The sequence below is a fragment of the Coccinella septempunctata genome, chromosome 1 (genome assembly GCF_907165205.1).
Source record: "Coccinella septempunctata chromosome 1, icCocSept1.1, whole genome shotgun sequence".
Taxonomy (NCBI): domain Eukaryota; kingdom Metazoa; phylum Arthropoda; class Insecta; order Coleoptera; family Coccinellidae; genus Coccinella; species Coccinella septempunctata.
The window spans coordinates 62,810,686-62,830,799 of record NC_058189.1 but is presented as its reverse complement, the minus strand read 5'-3'; the positions used below and the strand labels follow the sequence as shown (position 1 = coordinate 62,830,799).

The following is a 20,114-nucleotide window of genomic DNA, read 5'->3' as shown; positions in this document are numbered from 1 at the left end:
GTTCGAAAAAGATTCATCGAATAAATCAAAAACTATATTCCGAAATTAATTTCATTCGATAAAACCGTGTGTGACATAGAACTAAAAGTAACATTTTTCATGATTTTTCAATATCCTGTATCTTTTAGACCGAGCCGATTCGAAAAAATGGTTAAGGAAAAAATTGTTTCCTTGGACCTCAAGAATCTACTGTTAAAATATTTGTACTAGTTAAAGACTCGCCCTGTATTTTGAATAGGGAAGATGGGTTAAGTGATACGCCTTTCTATTCCGAGTTCAGCATATTTAATATTTCTTCTTCAATGCATTCGATTTTGAGATATCCACATTTAAATTTTATACAGATAGATGAGGCATTATTTTGAGATGGAACTCACAAATTGCCTGAGAGGTGGATAAAAATAGGAAGGGGAATACCAGTGATCTGTTCATTCGTTTTTTTCTGACATGAAAGCATACTTCTCAACTCGAAACCCTTCCTCAATAAACACTTTTTTTTCGTTGTCAACTCCAAATAAAACATTAACTATTGATCTGCACACCTTCAACCAAGAAATCTTGCGTGTCACGAGCAATATTCAAATCCTGTTCCACATAAAACACTTATCTAACATCCGTTAAACGTTGACGTGCATTACAACACTGACAGAAATATAAAGACACCATACCGAACATTCGAAAAATATACGGTTATGATTCAATCCTAACTATAAACATTCAGCTTTTTAGGCATCCACACCAACATAAAACCGTCCAATAAATCCGGTATAATTACCATGCGAGACAGTTTGCAAAGCTGAAGGGTTAAATGACATGCATCTCGACAGAAAAGAGATGCCGTGGCTATAATTCCAAGTAGGCCGAGTAATCAATGAACTTATTAGTGTGGGACTGGATGAATTCTCTATGGCTGATGAGGAATGGTACACGATCTGGTAACTTGCTCATTTACGCTGCAAAAACCTTGGAAATACTGGTCGATGCGAGGATCTGCACCTGGGCCCAGCAGGGGCAGACTATTGGGAGGTATATATCGCAGATTTTCCTGGTTTTTAAGTTCCGATCTTGTAATCGTTATATTTCATGTAATCGAGGAATTAGAGTTAATTTTACACGAAGCTCAGTGAGTGGTCATGCCGACCAGGGAAATTCTATGGAATGATTTAGGTCATAGATATAGAGAAATGAACTGAGCAATACCAGTATGAAATTTGCTATTTTATATAAAGAGATAATTTATCGTCAGGCCAATACCTGTCTATTCACATAGACGTGAGTGGGGACAAATCAAAATTTTAAATGGCCTGATATTGAGAATTCACATGAAGATTACAGCGATATGGTGATGACAGTTCGAACTAAAAAGTTAAGGCAGTCATTGTCATTTTTGAAGAGGATTTTGAGATTTTGGTCAAATTAATCCTTTTCTCTCAGTTTATAGCTGTTTTTTCTCAATTTTGAAGATTGGTTGTCGAAACTGGATTCAAGTGTGTTAATTATTATCAATTTTAGGTCCTTAAATTTCATGTGTTAATATTAATGAAGAAATTCCTTCTGAATCAGCAGATAAAAGCGAGCAATTTTTTTGAATCAGTCATAATGGGAGAAAATTGATTATATGCAGAGCCACAACTGTGATATCTTGCCTTCTCCATTATATACCATTTCTAAAATTGCAACATTGATGTTAAAAAAACTTGTCCAAGTTGAACTGAAAATTAAAAATGATTTTCTGATTGAAATTCATATGTATATCAACTTACTAGGTGGAAACAGTCTTCTCTGGAGGAAACAAATTTGTTTTTGGGTAAATCCTTTCATTTTGAGGTTATATGTTCAGGTTAGTTAATTCAACTTTTATTCTTCGTAACCAATTTGAAATGTACAAAAACTTTTCGATGCTATAAGGACGAGATACATATGGGGGTTCAGAACTGAAGTGAACCAAGTCCATTCAGCCTAATTTTGAGATGAATGGACTTTTGGAATGGAATTTTAAAATCTAAAGAAGTCACTTTTGAATTAATGGGTGATAAACAACTTCTAAGCCATTCATCTCAAAACTAGGCTGATTGGACTTGGTTCACTTCAGCTCTGAACCCCTCATATGTCCTTAAACATTGACAAAACATTAATTTCATCCTGTAAAATAGTAAAAACTGACACACTTCACAAGAAAGTCGTAATCAAAGATTTGATCAAAGGATGCAAATTATGAAAACTTCACTGAACTTTTCTCATTGTCACGAGATAAATTAAGATATTTTCAACAGATTCAGATATATTTTTATGGAAACTCTTATTGAAACGCCAAAATATTCTCCGTTCCTCGATGTAAACAAACAAAAGTGCATTAACTTTTTATTCACAAAAATTGACAATGGCGTATCGCTTGTTCAGAATTCTCATGTTTTCATGCACAGATGAAAAGGGAATGCTCAGTCCATTACTCTGCTATGTCTATGGCTTAGGTATATCATAGCATTTTATGATTCACATTCAGATTCAACATAGACACTTACAAATTTACAATTCAATAGTATAGAAAGAAATCATTTTGACGATTGGGTATTTACATAATGGAAATAATTTCGAAATATTGTTTTGCAATGTCTCAAAATGTGTTCTATGGAACAAGTATCATCAAAAGAAGCAGAATATTTTTTCTGTGGGCCTGGCAAAGTAGGGAAAGAAGAGTAATGAATTTGAAGCTTCCGACTACACTTCATTCTGTTTGGTCCAATCTTCGTCTGGAGAGTTTATGGTTGGGAATTTTCGAAGGCTTTGGAATCAAAGAAAATACGAACTCATTTCTTGCGTCGAGAAACAAGAGCCAAGAGGTCGGGGTCATAGAATTCGCGTTACTCGAGATCTCAATTAAATTCCACTTGTCTGAAATAATAGTGTGGATATTTCGCAATCTGCACTATTGGACGAGATGGTATATTTGATAAATAAACAATCCAGCCTCGGTGCATATTCCGCAGTATCAGATCGGGCGGTTCATATTCTCCAGACCTTCTAATCTGAATTCTGGTTCTGAATTTACGTCGCTTTCCCCATTTTTCACCAGGCGATATTAAAGTTGAGCATTGTAACGTATGACTTAATTTTACCTTCACGATTATGCCGCCTACACGTTTCGCAATATATTTAGTTTATCGTTGTCGGGTATAAAATAAATGAAATAGTTGCGAACGCTCCAAAGCTGCCTCGGCCTGTCGTAAGAGTTGCAAAATTTTTCCCTGACATTCATATTTTCAGACAGTTCGCGGTTTAATTGATAGGATTATTATGGATATTTGTAAATAGTGATTGTGAGGTAAAAATCGGTTTTCTAGATTATTAGATACCCATTGGTGATTAGCGGATTTGGGTTAAGGAAGCTTTTTTGTGGAAATGGCGATCTGCGGTTTTCGATTGGTTATGGTAATTCGGTTTGCTGGCCGAATTCTCGGTAACGACATCATGACCGATATAACCAAGGAGAAAGGGAGCACGAACACGAATACGACAAAAATATTCCATGTGACATGGAAATCAGAACACCCATAGTATTGATGAATTTATTTCAACAATTTTTTGTAGACATATGTCTTAAGATAAGGTGAGTATTCTATCAAAATTCAGGAAAATCCAACTGTAGGAAAATGTGCAAGATTAATAATGTGGTGGACCTCCACATGCACTCAAAGATACGTCAGGGTATACTTCTGATAAAACGGCCAATTTTCTCGACCCTCATTCATGACAGTCAACTTGTACCTCATGTTGAAAAGCTGCTAGATTCTTTGGATAATGGGTTAACTTGAAAAGGTACCACCCTTAATATCTCGACCCTCATGAAAAATCAGGAAAAATGCAAAAGAAGGTATACTCTGGTTCCTAGGCAAACATTTCATACGGTTTATTCCAATAAATTTGTATCAACCCTCTGGCGAGATGACAGCAACCCCTAATTTTTAAAGGTTATTCCATTGTCCTCTCAATAATGCCATATACTTGAAATTTCTTCCTAGTTCTCTTGAAAAATAAAAAAAAGAATAGAATATTCACGATAATAAACTTTTCTACTTATAGTCGAACAATTGAAAGTAAGAAATACGCACAACATAGCATGCCGATGAAATTTTTCTACTTGAAAAGACCAAGTGTATGACATTTTTGAAAAGACAATCGAATCACCTTCAAAACAAGGTATCTCTCAACCCCCCTTCCCCCTAAGGATTTTAGGGGTTGCTGTCATCACAAATCAAATATTCAACTTTTCAAATTGACACACTATGCAGGATGATCCTTAGACTCGTAAAAATATTTCAACAGTAGATTTTCGAGGTCAAAAGAAACAATTTTTTTCATTACCGTTTTTCCCGAATCAGCTCGGTTTTGAAGATACAGGCTGTTAAAAAACTATAAAAAATGTTATTTTTCTCATAAACGGTTTTATCGAATGAAATGAATTTCGGAAAATAAATCATTCATTCGATTAATCTTTTTCGAATACAAGAAAGATATCACCCACGTCTTTCAGTTTTCACATTATGACCATTATGTACCATAAATATACCAAAAATTCAAAGAGCCAACTCTTGAAACTTAGATGGACGCTATCTAATGAAAATTTTAACATATATATTTTTATATGTTAAATATATAACAAATATCAGATAGCGTCCAACTTAGTTTCAAGAGTTAGGTTCTTTGAGTTCTTAGTATTTTATGGTACGCAATGGTCATATTGAAAAACTTGAAGACGTGGGTGATATCTTGTATTCGAAAAAGTTTCATAAAATAAACGAGAAACTTTATTTCGAAATTCATTACATTCGATAAGACCGTTTGTGAAATAGAACTAAAAATAACATTTTTTTATGGTTTTTCAACAGCCTGTATCTTTTAAACCGAGCCCATTCGGAAAAAATCGTAAAGGAAAAAAGTATTTCTTTCGACCTCAAAAATCTAATGTTAAAATATTTGTGCTAATCGAAGACTCGCCCTGTACAACAAACCTGCAGCAGCAATATAAATAGGTACTTATTCGAAATGACATTTTTTCAATGTTTGGACAATATCCAAATTTCATCCCCCGTGTAACCAACACTCATATTTTCAATAACGCTTAAAATTCCAATAAATTATACCACCATATTCGCACAGGCCGTTTATTCAGATCCAATGAAAAACTCCAATTTCATGCCCAGAGCTCGGGAGATAAAAGCTTTATCATTGTTCATTCCATAATTGAAAGCTAGTTCGACCCATTGAAATATATTGTTGAAAATATGATGCAACGTGGTGGTCGTAAGTCACTGCGATGCCGTTCAGAAACGTTGGGCAACAATCGAAATGGTTCAAGACCATTGTGGATGAATGCCCTTCACGCTCACCTGGTTCTCTGCTGAATAAGACGGTCCAAGGCTTGAAAAACTTGGCTACTGTTTAGATATTGCAATGAAAGGATTGTTGTCTCAAAAAGGACAAAAGTATCGAATAAAGGGTCCTTATATACATTTTTTCTCGAATGGCCACCACATTTTCCCGATTTGTCATCGATGTTTTTTTTTCGTGGTGAATCGTTGGATATCGTTGATTTGTGTCAAACAGTCAAGTTGCAAACTGGACTGAGCCGGATAGCGCATAGAATTCATTATGGCGAGGAAGGAATGCTGCCATAATTGATAGATTGATAAAATTGTTGCTACCTGTAGCTCGGCATTATCTGGAGAGCGAATTGATTGAAATGGAGCCGCGATGTACGATACACTAAAAAAATCGGGCATCTCGGTTTCTTAATGGCTTCATACGATTGAAAACACGAGGAAAGTGATAAAAAATTTATTTATACGCGGTAATATCGTTCGGTTCTCTTCAGTCAGCTTAAAGTGCTCATATTTAACGAGTTATCTGACTGCCGAATGAAATGGAATCTCCGGCGGGGTAATGGTTTATTAAGTGTGTGAAAAGATAGAGATTTATTGTAATTAAACGATCCTGGTTATGCGTTTTTGATTTTACATTCTTGGCGTGTTGTTTTATGTGATAAATTATCCTTTATATCCCATAGAAATGATCTGGACCTGATTAGAATCCAGTCAGGTTTTTTCGATGATCGATATTCCCCTGATTATATTTCATCCAATTGAGTGCAAGGCTAATTTGAAAGGAAATGAACGATAGTTGAAACTATTTCAATACTTAGCCATAAAATCCTTCCCTCACTTTAGATTTTTAGATTAGGCTATAGCGATGATCCTGATGCCAGTGTTATACAGAGAGCAGCACTTTCGAAGGGTCATTTCTCGGGTTGTGGTGGGCAGGTAAGTGCGAAGGGGTCTTTTTGTTCCTTAGGGTCTGAAGTTTTTAGCCGGCACAGTGATTTGAAATGGAATGCTTCAGGGTTTTGCCATTCGTCATTCCTGCCAACGTTTCTATCTCCTATGCAAACACAATCAAAACTTGGGCAAGCCACCTTGAGGAAACAGGAAGTAGAAGACGAGGACATGGACTTTTGGCTCATTGGAAACCATCCCATAGCCTGAATTTGAAAAACTTGTTGAAAAACACAATTTGGGTGTCATCTAGTTACAACAGGATTGGGCTACTGCCCACACAGCTCGAAATACATAAGCTGTTTTGGGTCAGATGTATCCAGGGTAACCTACTTCGTCAGCTTCGTAGCTGCATATAGCTGACCTCGTGGTCAGCCACATTTCTTAATGATTCGAAAAAATATAACAGTTTTCCTGCAACTTGAGCCATTTTTTATAGCCCTTTGAAACTCATCAATCGATTCTGTCCAAATTGGTACTTCCCTACATCACGCAAACAAATGGTTGAAATTAAGAGGAATAATGAAGATGGTATGAAGTGCACAAAACGTCCACAGCATATGTATTTTGAGATAAATGGTATTCATATGTTCCCTGGACTTCCTTGGTTCTGAGTGCAGTGTTGATCTTCTCGTTCTGTGGTTCAACGATCACCTAGTCTTGTGGTTCATGAATTTTGGTAGTAGGCTCGTTAAGCATGACCACAATATTCCGAGTATTGTGGATCCTCCGGCAATTTCTTTGGAAAATAATCCCATGCTTGCCATAAACCCTTTATTCCACCTCAGCTCGAGGATTTGATGTAAATTTGGATGTCATCTTGCTCAAATTTTAGCGTTCCAATTTCAACTCAAGAACTGTCCTGGTTTTGAAGCCAGAAAGAGCTCGAAGGAACATTCTGCAAAAGGCACCTATCACAAAAATGTGTGAGAACTTCAATTCATTTTGTGTTGGCCAAGATATATTCTGCTCATCAAAGGGAAATTTGATCAAGGCAGCAATTTATTATTTTTCAGGGAATGTATCATAGATCATATAAAATTTTTGTTTATTTTGTTTTTGTTTCTATGCTATCTTTTGTTATTTTTTGTATTTTATATTCGCATTGTCCTGTAAATGGGTTAAACTGTTGGACAATAAAGCTATTATTATTATTAATCAGCTTTCTACTTTCACTTCACGACAAAAATTGGTCCTTGGTAGGCAAAATGTTGCACCTATGAGAGTTTCTGGAGAAATAATTTGGGATGTGAGTAAGAATGAGTTACATCTTCTCACCAGCTTCCTCACAGGACATTTTAGCCCTAGAAAGCATGTGATGAGAATGGGCTCATCAGAAACTGACGAGTGTAGACTCTGTAGGAAAGAGGAAATATCTCTCCATCACAGAAATATTTTTAGACCACTGCAACTTCCGGTAATACCAGAAAAAGCGTAATACTTTCTTATTTCAAATGGCTGTCATGGGGTGCCGAAGAAAACTCAATGTAATAGACAAGAACAACAAGGTTCCTTTGGTCTAGGTTCCAGGTCCCTCTAGCATCAGAGGAAATGAAAAAGCCAACACTGACCAGAAAGGGATCACAAACTTCACTTACTGGCCCAGAGCCTTCCTATGGTATAGGAAAATGCACCTATAGGAGTTTCTGAAGAGGAAATAAACCAAAAGACAAACACTCTGGAGGAATGTTCTAGAAATGGATCAATCCTAAAACTTGCTTAGGGATTTTCAAACTGCATAATCCAAGAAGTAGTTGGATCTCAGTAAGAATAACTTAAGCCACCTCAAAAGCTTCCTCAAAGGACATTGTCGCCTTGGGATACAAATAATGAGAATGGGCTCTTCAGAAAGTGACAAGTGTAGAGGAGGAAACTCCTGTTTACCTTCGCCCTTGCGAACCTTTTCAAGGAATGTCTTGGACGAGAACATCATAGGAGGAATGAGGACTTGACCTTCTTGAAGCCCTCTCAGATAATGGAGTTCATTGAAGCTTTGGAGCTGGAGGACAAGCTGTAGATGTGATAACAGCTCAATAGACCTTTAGGTCTCAGTGGATTGTAACTAAACAAAACGTTAGTTTAACATTCTATAATCGTTCTACAAAAGTGTATGAAGGTATAGCCATTTCAGATTAGAACATCGAATGAAATACAATAATGAAACCTTCCTGAGAACCAATAAGTCAGATAAATCTGCTGAAAACCGAACGGGGCACTTCAAGCTCCGCACGAACAAGTTCTCGCGCCAACCCAGCGATCATCTCTTGCATCTCAACTGCCTACCACGAACTGCAAACAATTATCTTTACGACAATGGAATGAAATATGAAGTATTCAACTACAATCTCCATCCGAGTGGAATGAGCAAGCTCGACCAGAAAAAAAAAGGTTAATACTAACGGAATCCGAGGTGTCGTACCGATGAGTGGCTGTGATGGTGGCCGACACGACGGTCAGATCTCTCCGATCGCTGGAAGGTTGGCGGACAGTCGTGCATTATCATTCACGTATGATTTATCTTCGGAGATGGTCGCGCAGCTGCGGGCCATTCTTTCCTTCATTCTCCGCCGATCCTCTTTCGGTGCTTGGGTTCGATACTTTATTAATCGGTTTCCAACTAGGTCCATCCATCAGATTACGCCCGGTTGTACTGCGCGCCCGACAGAGCTGTGCGCGTTTTTACGCGGGCTAAATTGCCGCGGCGCAATCGGTATGGTCACCTCGGCTTTGACGGCTTCGGCGACGACAAGGAGTGGAATCCCCAGCTTGGATGTCTTCATCCGTCTTTATGGGTCTTCTCTCGGATGAATATTAATCTGTTAGGCTGTGTAGTGATCTCTTATACACTGCGCAAAAAAATTAACGCATATTATGGAAATCTCAAATTTAGTCTACAGCTGAAGGTGTCTCAATGATGATTATTTTTATCAGAATTATGCATGCATATGCAGGAATAAAAAAAGATGATATTATCAGATTTTGAATGTATTGGCTCCATTCTAAAAACAGTTGTTCTCCATCAATTCTAGTGATCAATAGATTTTCTTTCGTTGGATTTTCTACACTCGATCGCTATGCAACGCGAAACACGCAATTTGACCCAAGAGGAATGTGCCCAAGCGGTAGTTTTGCGAGAAGAAGGGTGGACATACACAAGAATTGCAGAAAGGTTTGGAGTTTCCCATACAAGTGTGTCCAGAATGTTGCAGCGATTCAGGGAGACAGGTATGAATGTCCGAAGACCAGGACAGGGTAGACCACGGGTAACAACTGCCACTCAAGAACGTTACTTGAGAGTTTCTTCGTTGAGACGCTCGCCTCCTTCAAATTCAGCTTGAGCAAACTCATGAGGTGCAAATTAGCACTCAGATAATAAGAAATCGCCTCAGAGAATATGATTTAAGGCCTCGTATCGCGGCAAGAGGCCATCGAAGGGCGCGTTTGGATTTTGCGAGAGAGCATATCCTTTGGGAAGAGGCCGATTGGGAAAGAGTTCTCTTCACAGATGAGTCTAGATTCTGGCTCTACCATTGTGATCGACGTTCCCTTGTATACAGACGTCCACATGAAAGATATGCTCAGTGCAATTTCCTGAATACTACTGGTTTCGGGGGAGGATCGATTATGGTATGGGGTGGAATATCTTTGACTGCTCGCACAGACCTAATGGTCGTTGATAATGGAGGTATGAATACTGATAAGTATATAAGTAACATTCTTGAAGAGCATGTAGTGCCATTTGCCCCATACATTGGTGAAAATTTCATTTTTATGGACGATAATGCCAAACCCCATCGTGCGCGCATCGTTCAGGAGTACCTTGAAGAGGTTGAAGTCTCTCGAATGGAATGGCTAGCAAGAAGTCCAGATCTCTATCCGATTGAGCAGGTTTAGGACAACCTCAATAGAAGGCTGAGAAGTTCAGAAAATCATTCAGCTTCTCTTAATGACTTAGGAATCCAACTCGGAGAAATCTGGGAAGGATTAGATCAGAACATTTTAAGATCACTCATTTTGAGTATGAACCGTCTTTGCCAAGTTGTAATCAACGCAATGGGTGGAAATACCAAGTATTAAATCACTTATCAGCATTTAGGTATTTTGAATATTTCACATAAGATTCGGTGAAATCCTGAATTTTTCTTCCATTTAATGTGTCTTGTTTCGTTCAAAACCTTATTAAAATTCAGATTTTCAGAATGTGCGTTATTTTTTTGCGCAGTGTACTTAGCGACATGGAAATACCTAAGACTGTGAGATGTTTTCGACCAAAACTCACAGATACGTAGCACACGATTTGCATGTATCGAATTATGATGGGTTGGTTACAGTTACTTGAGCGTTTCAAACAACTTTTCATGAGATGTGTTTCGATATCCTTCAGTCCCCTGAACTTTTCCAAAAAGGCCGCTCCTGACTTTGGCCATTTGTGAAAAACTTGAAGAAACACTCCAGGGGACTTATGTGAGTGTGAACTGGGCGATAATCACTTTTGTCAGTTGCTTGGTGGCCCAGGAGAGTTCAGTGAGAAGATGAGGATGAGAACTGCCCTTTCCAGGAGAGCCAACTTGATTGACATGGTCGTAATTGCGTTGCAAGGAAAGATTCTTACCGTCCAACTATGGGCTCGGCAGCTTTTTGAAAGGAAGTATGGAAAGTCCATAAAATCCTCACGGTTAGTCAAGCTGCCATCAGTGCCATCAGATATTTACCAGCTGACGAATGAGACTCTATTCAAATGTAGATCTGCTCTGTCTCTCAATCAAACCAGTTCAATAGACTACTACTCATTCGGTTCCTGGACTCAAGTTGCTTCAGGAGCAACGAAATATGCTACTGCAAGCCAGGGACAAGTGGAGAGCAGATGGAGTTCCAGACTCTCTGGATCACAGCGATATATGGACATTCAGGATTCGTTGTCACTCGGAGTAGGTTATCTATGACTCTGAGATGCGTCACTTTGGCAGGACTATTCCTTGATTGTTCATATACACCAATTTTTGGCAAGAATTCTCCGGAACCAACTTGAGATCTTTTTTAGCTTCTCGGGACACTGCAGACACAGACCACACCTACACAAACTTCGCATCTTCGAAGAAACCCTGTGTAGATTTTGTCTAGAGGTAGACAAGCCTACAGAGCGCATACTTTGCAAATACTTTCGGCAGAAGGGGTTAGACCAGATGCGTTTGGTACACTCAAGATGACTCTAGAGAAGCTCAGAAAGTAGATACTCATCTTCTTGTAGAGTATGGGACTGAGAATTATGGAAACCCAAAAGCATATCATTTTCAAGTTTTTCTGATTTCTCTCGTAAAATGATGCAACAGTGCGAAGGTTGAAAACTCATACCACAATGTTGCAACTTTTCCTCCGTAAAACGATCAATTATCTTGAATAGCGTAGCAGATCCAATTGGACAGCATTTCAATCCTCTTCGTCAAAAAACGCAAGCCCTCATTCCACATAATTGCTCCATGAAATACCTCTCTTCTCAATCTGAGAAAAATCTTGCTGACTGATGATACAAGCTCGAGATCTGTCTCATCAATCAGTCTTTCCTCGATGATGAAAAATCACGAGTAGCCTCCACCGTCATTTCACGTATCATCAGCATCAACTAATGAAGACATAAGTCGATTCCATTCTTCATTCGTTCTTCTCTTTTCCCCAGTGCTCTAAAAACAAAACCCTTACGTGTCCATGATTAATCACATCACCGATCCAGGAGTGCATGAGCCTGTATCATTATTATTATTATTCCATTATTCAACTCGACCGAATACTTCCTTATACCAATTAATAACGAGAAGAGAAAAGTGGAGGTACCTTTCGTGATGCCCACAATGAAGAGATGGATACTCTGATTGAACCAGTGGCAGCGGGCTTAACCACTGTAATTAGGCTGATTGAGGTGTTGAATTGAAGATCGAGGCTGCTGAGTGATTTTTGTGCTCAGGATTGATACGAATTATGTGGAGTTGTATCAATCTCTTTATCTATAAACTTTTCAGTTTCTTGTTGGTTCCACATACGAGCTCAAGATAGGTAAAGAACTCCCAAGGGGATTTTAAGCATGAAGTTTTATAGTTGTAGATTATATTTCTCAGCGTATTTAACAAGCTTTGATTAAGAATCAAGGCCGAAGAAAACTCAACGAATTAGGCAGTCATGACTAGGTCTTCTCAGTTTGGCCAATATACTTGCCAAAAAATGGGCATAAACTACTTTCATTCTGTGGTATAGGTAAATGTACTTACAAAAAAGAGTTTCTGGAAGACAACTTTCATCGAAACTTTAATATTGAGAGACTCAAAAAGTATCTAGATATTGGCAAGAATATGCTACACCTCCTCAGTGGATTTCTTACAGGGCATTGGCTGCTCAGCAAGTACCCCATGGGACTGGGTCTAGCAGTTAAGACGAGTGCAGATTCAGTGGAGAATAGTACAATAAAACCGACATTAAATCTACAAGAATTACGGCTTTCTTGAGTTCTTAAGTTCTACTTGATCGCATAGAAACTGAATATTTTATAGATCAAAGTCATGTAAAGTTACTGAGAGCCCCTAATTCTTGAACAACATAGGTTGTTGCCTTTGAAATTTTGTTACTTCGAGCTGTCTGGAACCAAATGGAGAACAACTAGCCTAATAAACAAAAGGGTCGCCTAAGCGGGCGCATCGCAAGAATGAAATATTAATGGAAACAACAATTCCGAAGGAATTGTCGTTCCAATAATGTGAGTTAGTCATGAACTATCATAGGAAGTCCCAGAGAAGTCGAAAAATTCAAGTGCAACTGTAGACCGGTTTTGGGATCATTTTCCCTCGTCAGTACAGTATAGCACTGAATCTTCCGAGCGGAGGATGGTAGTCTTATGCGATCTTGGGACGTCGCTTTGAGATACCTCATCACGATACGCCACCTGTCACGCAAAGACTGAACCAAACCTCACTTTCTCTGCAGACTCCTACAATGATCCCGAAACCGGTCTACAGTTGCACTTGAATTTTTCGACTTCTCTGGGACTTCCTATGATAGTTCATGACTAACTCACATTATTGGAACGACAATTCCTTCGGAATTGTTGTTTCCATTAATATTACAACTAGCCTAACTTCGTCCTTAAGTTGTAGCTTTCGCAAAGGCTTAGGGCTTAGACACGAAAAACCAGCAGATGCAATGTTTGAATAACTCTCTTCTGAGAAGCATGGAGTTCTGTTCAGAAAACCTATCCTTTGCTGATTCACCTAAGCATTTTTTCTTTTTGTAGATGACAATAATGGGCTATGTTAACCAACCGAGCTATTGTCAAAACAGATTTGACATTTGACAAGTTTAATTGACGTTTCCGCCATCTGCGAAAAGTTATCGAGAAGGCTGGTATCGCCAAATTTGTTCGAGATTCCAGAGATATGTGTGGATGCAATCAACAGGATCGATATGCATTGTATTTATTCAAGCCAAGGTGGCATTTCCTCGTCACATTCTCTGTTAGCACTTGTCCCCCGGTTCTACGGCCCTGGGCATCACTATGCCCCGACGATCACCGATTCCAGCTATCTAATGAACGTTTACAGCTAATTCCACAGGAGAGACTCGGTTTTTTCAGAACGAGGCCACTTATCGCAACAGCACGCATATTATCCTAACTATGAGTCGTGATCTGCTGCCGTTCAAAAATCGTTACAAACGGCATGCTACCACGAATGTAATGAAACCTTCGACAAAAAAAGCGGCGATCTGCGTTTCTGCCAAGCAGGCCTTGCCGGGTTTCGCGCTAATTGTGAACGATGCAGAGTGCACCGGGCACAATCGAATAATCAGAGGGAACAATGTCCGTGGCCGTTATCTGTAGGAATGGATCTGCTGTTTGCTGGAAACGTATCCAATTGCTCGATGACCAAGTCGGCAGAAAATGTTAGGTTGCCCGTCACCTCTGGGCGAATTGTTGAAATCCATTTGCATTCGAGGAATTGGCGATGAAACAGCTCATAGAAAAATCCAACGTCCAATCGGGAAGCACAGAATATTCAAAGCCCTCCATGTTCTACGCATCTTGTGACAGTTATTTAAAGATTGACGTAAACGTCATAGAAATGGGCGAACGTAATGAAAATAACCAGAGAATATGATCGCGGAGTCTTGTCGGAATTCGAATCAACGGGAGTGCATTGCAAGGATTATGGTATTTACAAAACATAAACTACGATCCTTATCCGTGGAAAATTGCAACTGACGGACGCAGTACACCTTCTATTATCCGCGAACCGAGAGCCTCATTCAGCATCTCCGTGTTATTTGTGTCTCGCGTCTACACACACAAAAGATAATTTTCTATAATTTTCAATTTCATTTGCACCTACATCTCGGCCACAATCGAGGTCGGAATGAACGTTCCAGTGAAGACTGCCCCGGGTGGTTCTCTTCCGGCACCGGGTACCTGGCAATCTGCACGGGTACCGCGAAAAAAAGGGCTTATCAATCAACCTTATTTCGAGTGCCTGGGGGGCGTGTTCATTACATGAAGTTTATTATGATGTCAAGTTTTTCTCTATGCTCCCAGGTTTGAATCGTTTCTAGTTATCTAGCCGAAATAACAGTTTATTTTCTTCTGTGTCTCTGACAATAACGACTCAACTCGTGGTCGTTAATTTAGTGGTTCTGAGAAAAATCGCACTTCACCAATGGCATGACATTTGCCGTGTAAAAATTCGCCTTCATCCTTACAATAGAAACGCTTTTAAAAAAATTATATTAATTCCTTTCGGTTCCTTTGAGTATTTTACAATCCTTGGAATGTCGCCAGCTCTCAAATCCAAGTGATAGAAAGAAAATTGTATTTTCCAGGGAAGTTTTGACATTATTCAGTCGTTTTCTTCGTGTTTCGTGCATTATATTTATGGTTTCATCCACAGACCAATAATTCATTTATTATTAGACAGTAGTTTCATCACAGAACGCCCCAACTGCTAATGTGTTCTGTGATGAAACCATAGTATTTTTTATTCTATGTTTTTGCCCTATCACAAAACGTCAAAGCTCAAAATTCCATAATCTTGGCAAATTTCCTGAACTCTCCTCATACAGTTCATCATTTCGATTCGTGGACTTCAACACGTGAGCATTGCAGCTTTGTTTTTCAATGTTCCCACCATTAAATTCAGCCAATTTCCCTTTCAGCTAGTCTAGTCGAGAAGACCTACTATAACAAAGATTTTCTTGCTGCTACTCGAAGAAGTTAACCTTCAAGGTCGCGTATTTCATCTCATTTCTATAATAACTCCGACCGTGGGATCCACTCTGTTAGGTAATGTATTTTGGGAACGTCCTTTATAGTGTCGGTCGTGTGAAATATGCTAATGGTGCTCCCTTTGTTCCTTGAGCTAGACGTAGATGATCCGTTGATAGTTCTTGTGTTTTTGCTATCGACTAGCGTAGTTATTTCAATTATCACTCATCGCGTTTGTAATTTTCAAGGTTATAACGAGAGTATTTGACCATTTTGGAAAATAAAATAATTTTTTATATTATTTTCTCTTAAAATTAACCGTTTTCGGGTAATTTGATATTAAAAAATGAAAATGCTTAAACATCCACAGATGTGTAGTGTCACAGATTTAGCTGACACATTACAGTCAAAATTGTAGTTTATTTTCATTGTCATAGAGACTATGTCTAGAGTCTCTATGTCTAGAGTCTCTATGTCTAGAGTCTCTATGTCTATGTTTATTTTATATCAGAAAATACATCGATAATACGATAGGTACATCAATCGTTTTATTGATCGTTCTTTTATATAACGATGTTATGAATCCCATGATAAAAATGACTTTTTTATTTTAGAGCACAGCTCTATTTTATGGAACTTATTCCTCTATGAACACAGAGGTGAACGTCACGAAACGCAAAAGAAGAAAAAGAATGAAAATCGTTACGTAAAGAGTCAGTGGGTCGATCACAATAGCGAAATAAACTACGACGGATCGAATCGATATCGAGGCACGCTGGAAAGCGTTACAGACGTACGTACTATTTATTCCTCGCTGTCCGTTATTCCGCTACGCAGTAGATTTAACGCCGATCCGTTCGAAAATTTTAAAATTGGGAATTTGAATTGCTAATCTCCGGTTCTCAGAGCACATTTACCTTTTTTTTTTCTCGTTCCCCATCTGTACTTTATCAAACTGCACCGGCCGTACTGGATGCAGAATTGCGTTCGCACTACTTTCTATTTATAAATTCCAATACGGCTAATTACATACTAAGCCTCCTACGCTTTTGAGGATAAATTATTCACTTTATTCGCCGCGGCCAACTACCGCAATATATTTCACGAGATCGTTCATTTCGCTTTGCTGCGCGCTGACCAATGGGAGCGATCCAAAAGGCGTCGTGGAATATTGACAAGCGCTAGTTAAACACGGATACGATTCTATGTTTACGAGTGTCACATCGTGGGTTCTCTGGCCGAGTCAACCATCATCGCGCCACTAGTGAACTCTGAGGATGCCTCAACGAATCCGAAACCCTGGTGTGAAATTTAGTAAGATTTTGATGTAACCTTGGATCGCCTAGTGATGGTTTAGATTTAATATCTTGATATGATATTCTTGATATGTGTTCCATAGAGAGTTTCGAGAACAGCTTTGATTGGGGCCACAATAGACTTTAAGGTCGCAGTGAACTGTAACCCCCTTACCAAACTATTGACATTGACATTGACATTGACTGAAAAGTTAATGCAGTCATTATCATTTTTGAATGGGATTTTGTGATTTTCATCAAATAAATCCTTTTTCATCAGTTTATAGTTGTTTGTCCTCAATTTTGAAGATTGGTTGTCGGTTGGATTCAAGTGTGTTAATTATTATCAATGTTAGGTCAATAAATGTCATGAAGTATTAGTATTTATGACAAAAATTCCGACTATATTCTGAATCAGTTGATAAAAGAGAGCAACATTTTTTCAATCCGAACTTCTTGGCTCTTTTCACGATCATAATAGAAAGAAACTGATTATATGGAAAGCCACAACTATGTCTTGCCTTCTCCATTATAAACAATGGCTAAAATTGCAACATTGATACTAAAACTTGTACAAGTGGAACAGGAAATCAGAAATGATTTTCTAAATGAAATTTGTGTGATTTTTATCGAAATTCATATGTATATCAACTTACTAGGAGGAAAAAGTCCTATCTGGGGGAAAAAGATTTGTTTTTGGTGTGAATCCTTTCATTTTGAGGTTTTATATTATCTAAGTTAGGTTAATTCCTTCTATTTTTCGTATTTGATTTGAAATGTACAAAAACTTTAGATGCTTATAGGAGCACGAAAGGCATATGTCCAAACATTGACTAAAAACTGGTTTCATCGTGAAAAATTTGCTCAAAGGATGCAAATTATGAAAATTTCACTAAGCTTTGCCCATTATCATGAGATACATGAATATATTTTCAACAGATTGATATACCAAAATATTCTCCGTTCTTCGATGTAAACAAACAAAAGTGCATTAACTTTTCATTTACAAAAATTGACACCAGAGGGCGTATCGCTTGTTTGGAATTGCCAATAGAGAGTAAACAGGAGTCCATTTCTAGCATCATTGTTCCCTTTTTCGAACTGGAAAAGTTTGGAAACCCCTACATATGTTAATGAAAGTGATACACTGATACAAGGTGTTTTTAAAAGTTATTCCATTTTCAATTCTCTTGAAAAGCAGGAATTTTCTTCCTATTTCGTTTAAAAGTCAGTTAAGAGGCATAGCTAGTATGGAGTTTTTGCCCTTGAAGAATCAACTTCCAACGAATAAACTGCTTCTTGAAGTGTTTTAAAATGTTGACAATGATTACGCAGTGAAGTATCAAGTGCGAAACGTCTACATTATAATTCCGTAGACTTCTTGAGTAACAATATACTCGTTACCAGAAAATTCAGTCGAACCACTATCAAGTTTTCTGGGCTTCCACTTCCTTCTTCAAATTGAAGAGAACTAAGTATTACCCAAGTTAACTCTTCTCGAACATCAAGAATTATTGCACCAATAGATTAACGAAGAGATGAAAAAGTGCGTTTCGCTGAATATTTCCAGGTATTTTTGTCAGAGGAATGAAATCAACGAGATCGCACACTTCAGAAAACAATTTATAGATTCGTGAAGCAACCCCAATTAGTCTGTTGAGGAACGTATCAAATTAACGACGCAACCAGTATTTTAATTGGGAGTGGAAGCGTTGTGGATTAACAAACATTCCTCGAGGAAATGGATTAGATAACAACAGTTTTCCCAATCTATTTCCACCCAACCAATCAAGCATGGATACACGGTTCTTCGAACCTATCCCATCAAAAATTAAATATGAGAAGCCAATCGGCATACCTCTCTAACTTTCTTTTCCCCATAATAAATTGATTATTACCAACGACCAAGCGCAGCTAGCAGTATTGCATACTGCATAGTTGTTTTGATATATGAGGCTATCCGGGAAAAAATCCCATACAGTTCTAGATTCTAAAGCGTTGGATTCTGATTGGCTGTCGGGTTATCAAAAATGAAAACTTGTTATCGTTACGGTGCGCCCACACGATAAAGAGAGAATAGAAGGGTGTGCTATAGACACTCTTTGGTCCACATTATGGTTCTATGATATATCGGTGTTTCACATTGATTATCTACTTGTTTTTGTCATTCAGGGAGATAAAGTGAACCCATTCGTAAATGCGGATATGCTGAATTGGAACTCGAGGCTGTTATCCTTCGAAGATACGGTCTTCCTACAGCTGCACTGAGTAACAAAGAGGTTATGGGTGTACTCACCATCGCTCGATGAAGATCCCACGTGAGAGCCATCTCCTAGGAAGAAAAGTCAGAGTTATTCGTTTCAGTGGTCAAAGTCACGGAGGAAAAAACTTCAATTTATTCGGGGTTTCTATAAATTTTTGATAATTATTCTATGGCCAATAGGAAAATCTTAATTACATACTTATTTTTATGGTTATTTGTTAGCCAATAAGTGATGGAAATGAACAAGTAGTTTATGGTAACTCTCACAGTGAAGAACAGTGAGCTGTGAATCATTTTACTTGACGCCTCTTGGAATTTTGAACACAGACAGGATTAAATTTTGAGTGAATCGGAAAGCATAACGTAGCATTCTCCCAACATGCAATCATTGTTATATTTCGTCCAGTGCATTACGTTTAACGCTACCAAAATCTGTCATGTGTACAAGTGCTACAACTTCCGGTCCTTGTAGTTGTTTGGTGAAGTATGGGTTTTGGGTCGCCGGTATATTGGATGATACAAGGATAATAATGGGAAAAAGTTATGAAAACCGGTAATTTCGTCGGTCGGTGATTAATAAAGGGCGATACTGACACGTAACGTGTACGTATTTTGATGGGATGAAATTAACACCAAATTTCTCGGAAGTTTAGGTTTCATTTTGGGTGGATAATGAATCTTATATTGAAGGAATATAGAGGGTGAGTCTTTACCTCGTATAGATATCCTAACAGTAGATTCTTGAGATCAAAAGAAACACTTTTTTTCTTTACCATTTTTTCCGATTCGGCTCGGTTTAAAAGATACAGATTGTTGAAAAACCATGAAAAAATGTCATTCTTGGGCCTGGTAATTTCACGTGCGAATAACTAAATTTATTCGATAGATATAAGTCTTATTCTTAGGATAAGTAAAAATTCAGTCTTTTCAGTTTCAGATATGTAGTGTTATTCATCGAATAAATCTGTCATTGAAACTCATAGACATAGAGT

The 20,114-nt window shown here is 38.2% G+C and overlaps 1 protein-coding gene and 1 long non-coding RNA gene across 4 annotated transcripts in view; one reads left to right on the top strand and one right to left on the bottom strand.

The window, feature by feature from the left end:
• The window catches only part of LOC123322730 (paired box protein Pax-5), a 189,478-nt gene that overhangs the window by 129,924 nt on the left and 39,440 nt on the right, over window positions 1-20,114 (bottom strand). For all 3 annotated transcript variants that reach the window (XM_044910722.1, XM_044910724.1, XM_044910723.1), the window contains exon 3: window positions 19,156-19,191. In XM_044910722.1, the coding sequence (XP_044766657.1) occupies window positions 19,156-19,191 (36 nt within the window). The remainder of the gene's footprint in view (window positions 1-19,155; window positions 19,192-20,114) is intronic.
• Window positions 15,363-19,151, top strand: LOC123322732. The gene is made up of 3 exons (XR_006539209.1): window positions 15,363-15,452; window positions 15,516-15,642; window positions 19,032-19,151. It is a non-coding gene; the product is annotated as an uncharacterized LOC123322732 (long non-coding RNA).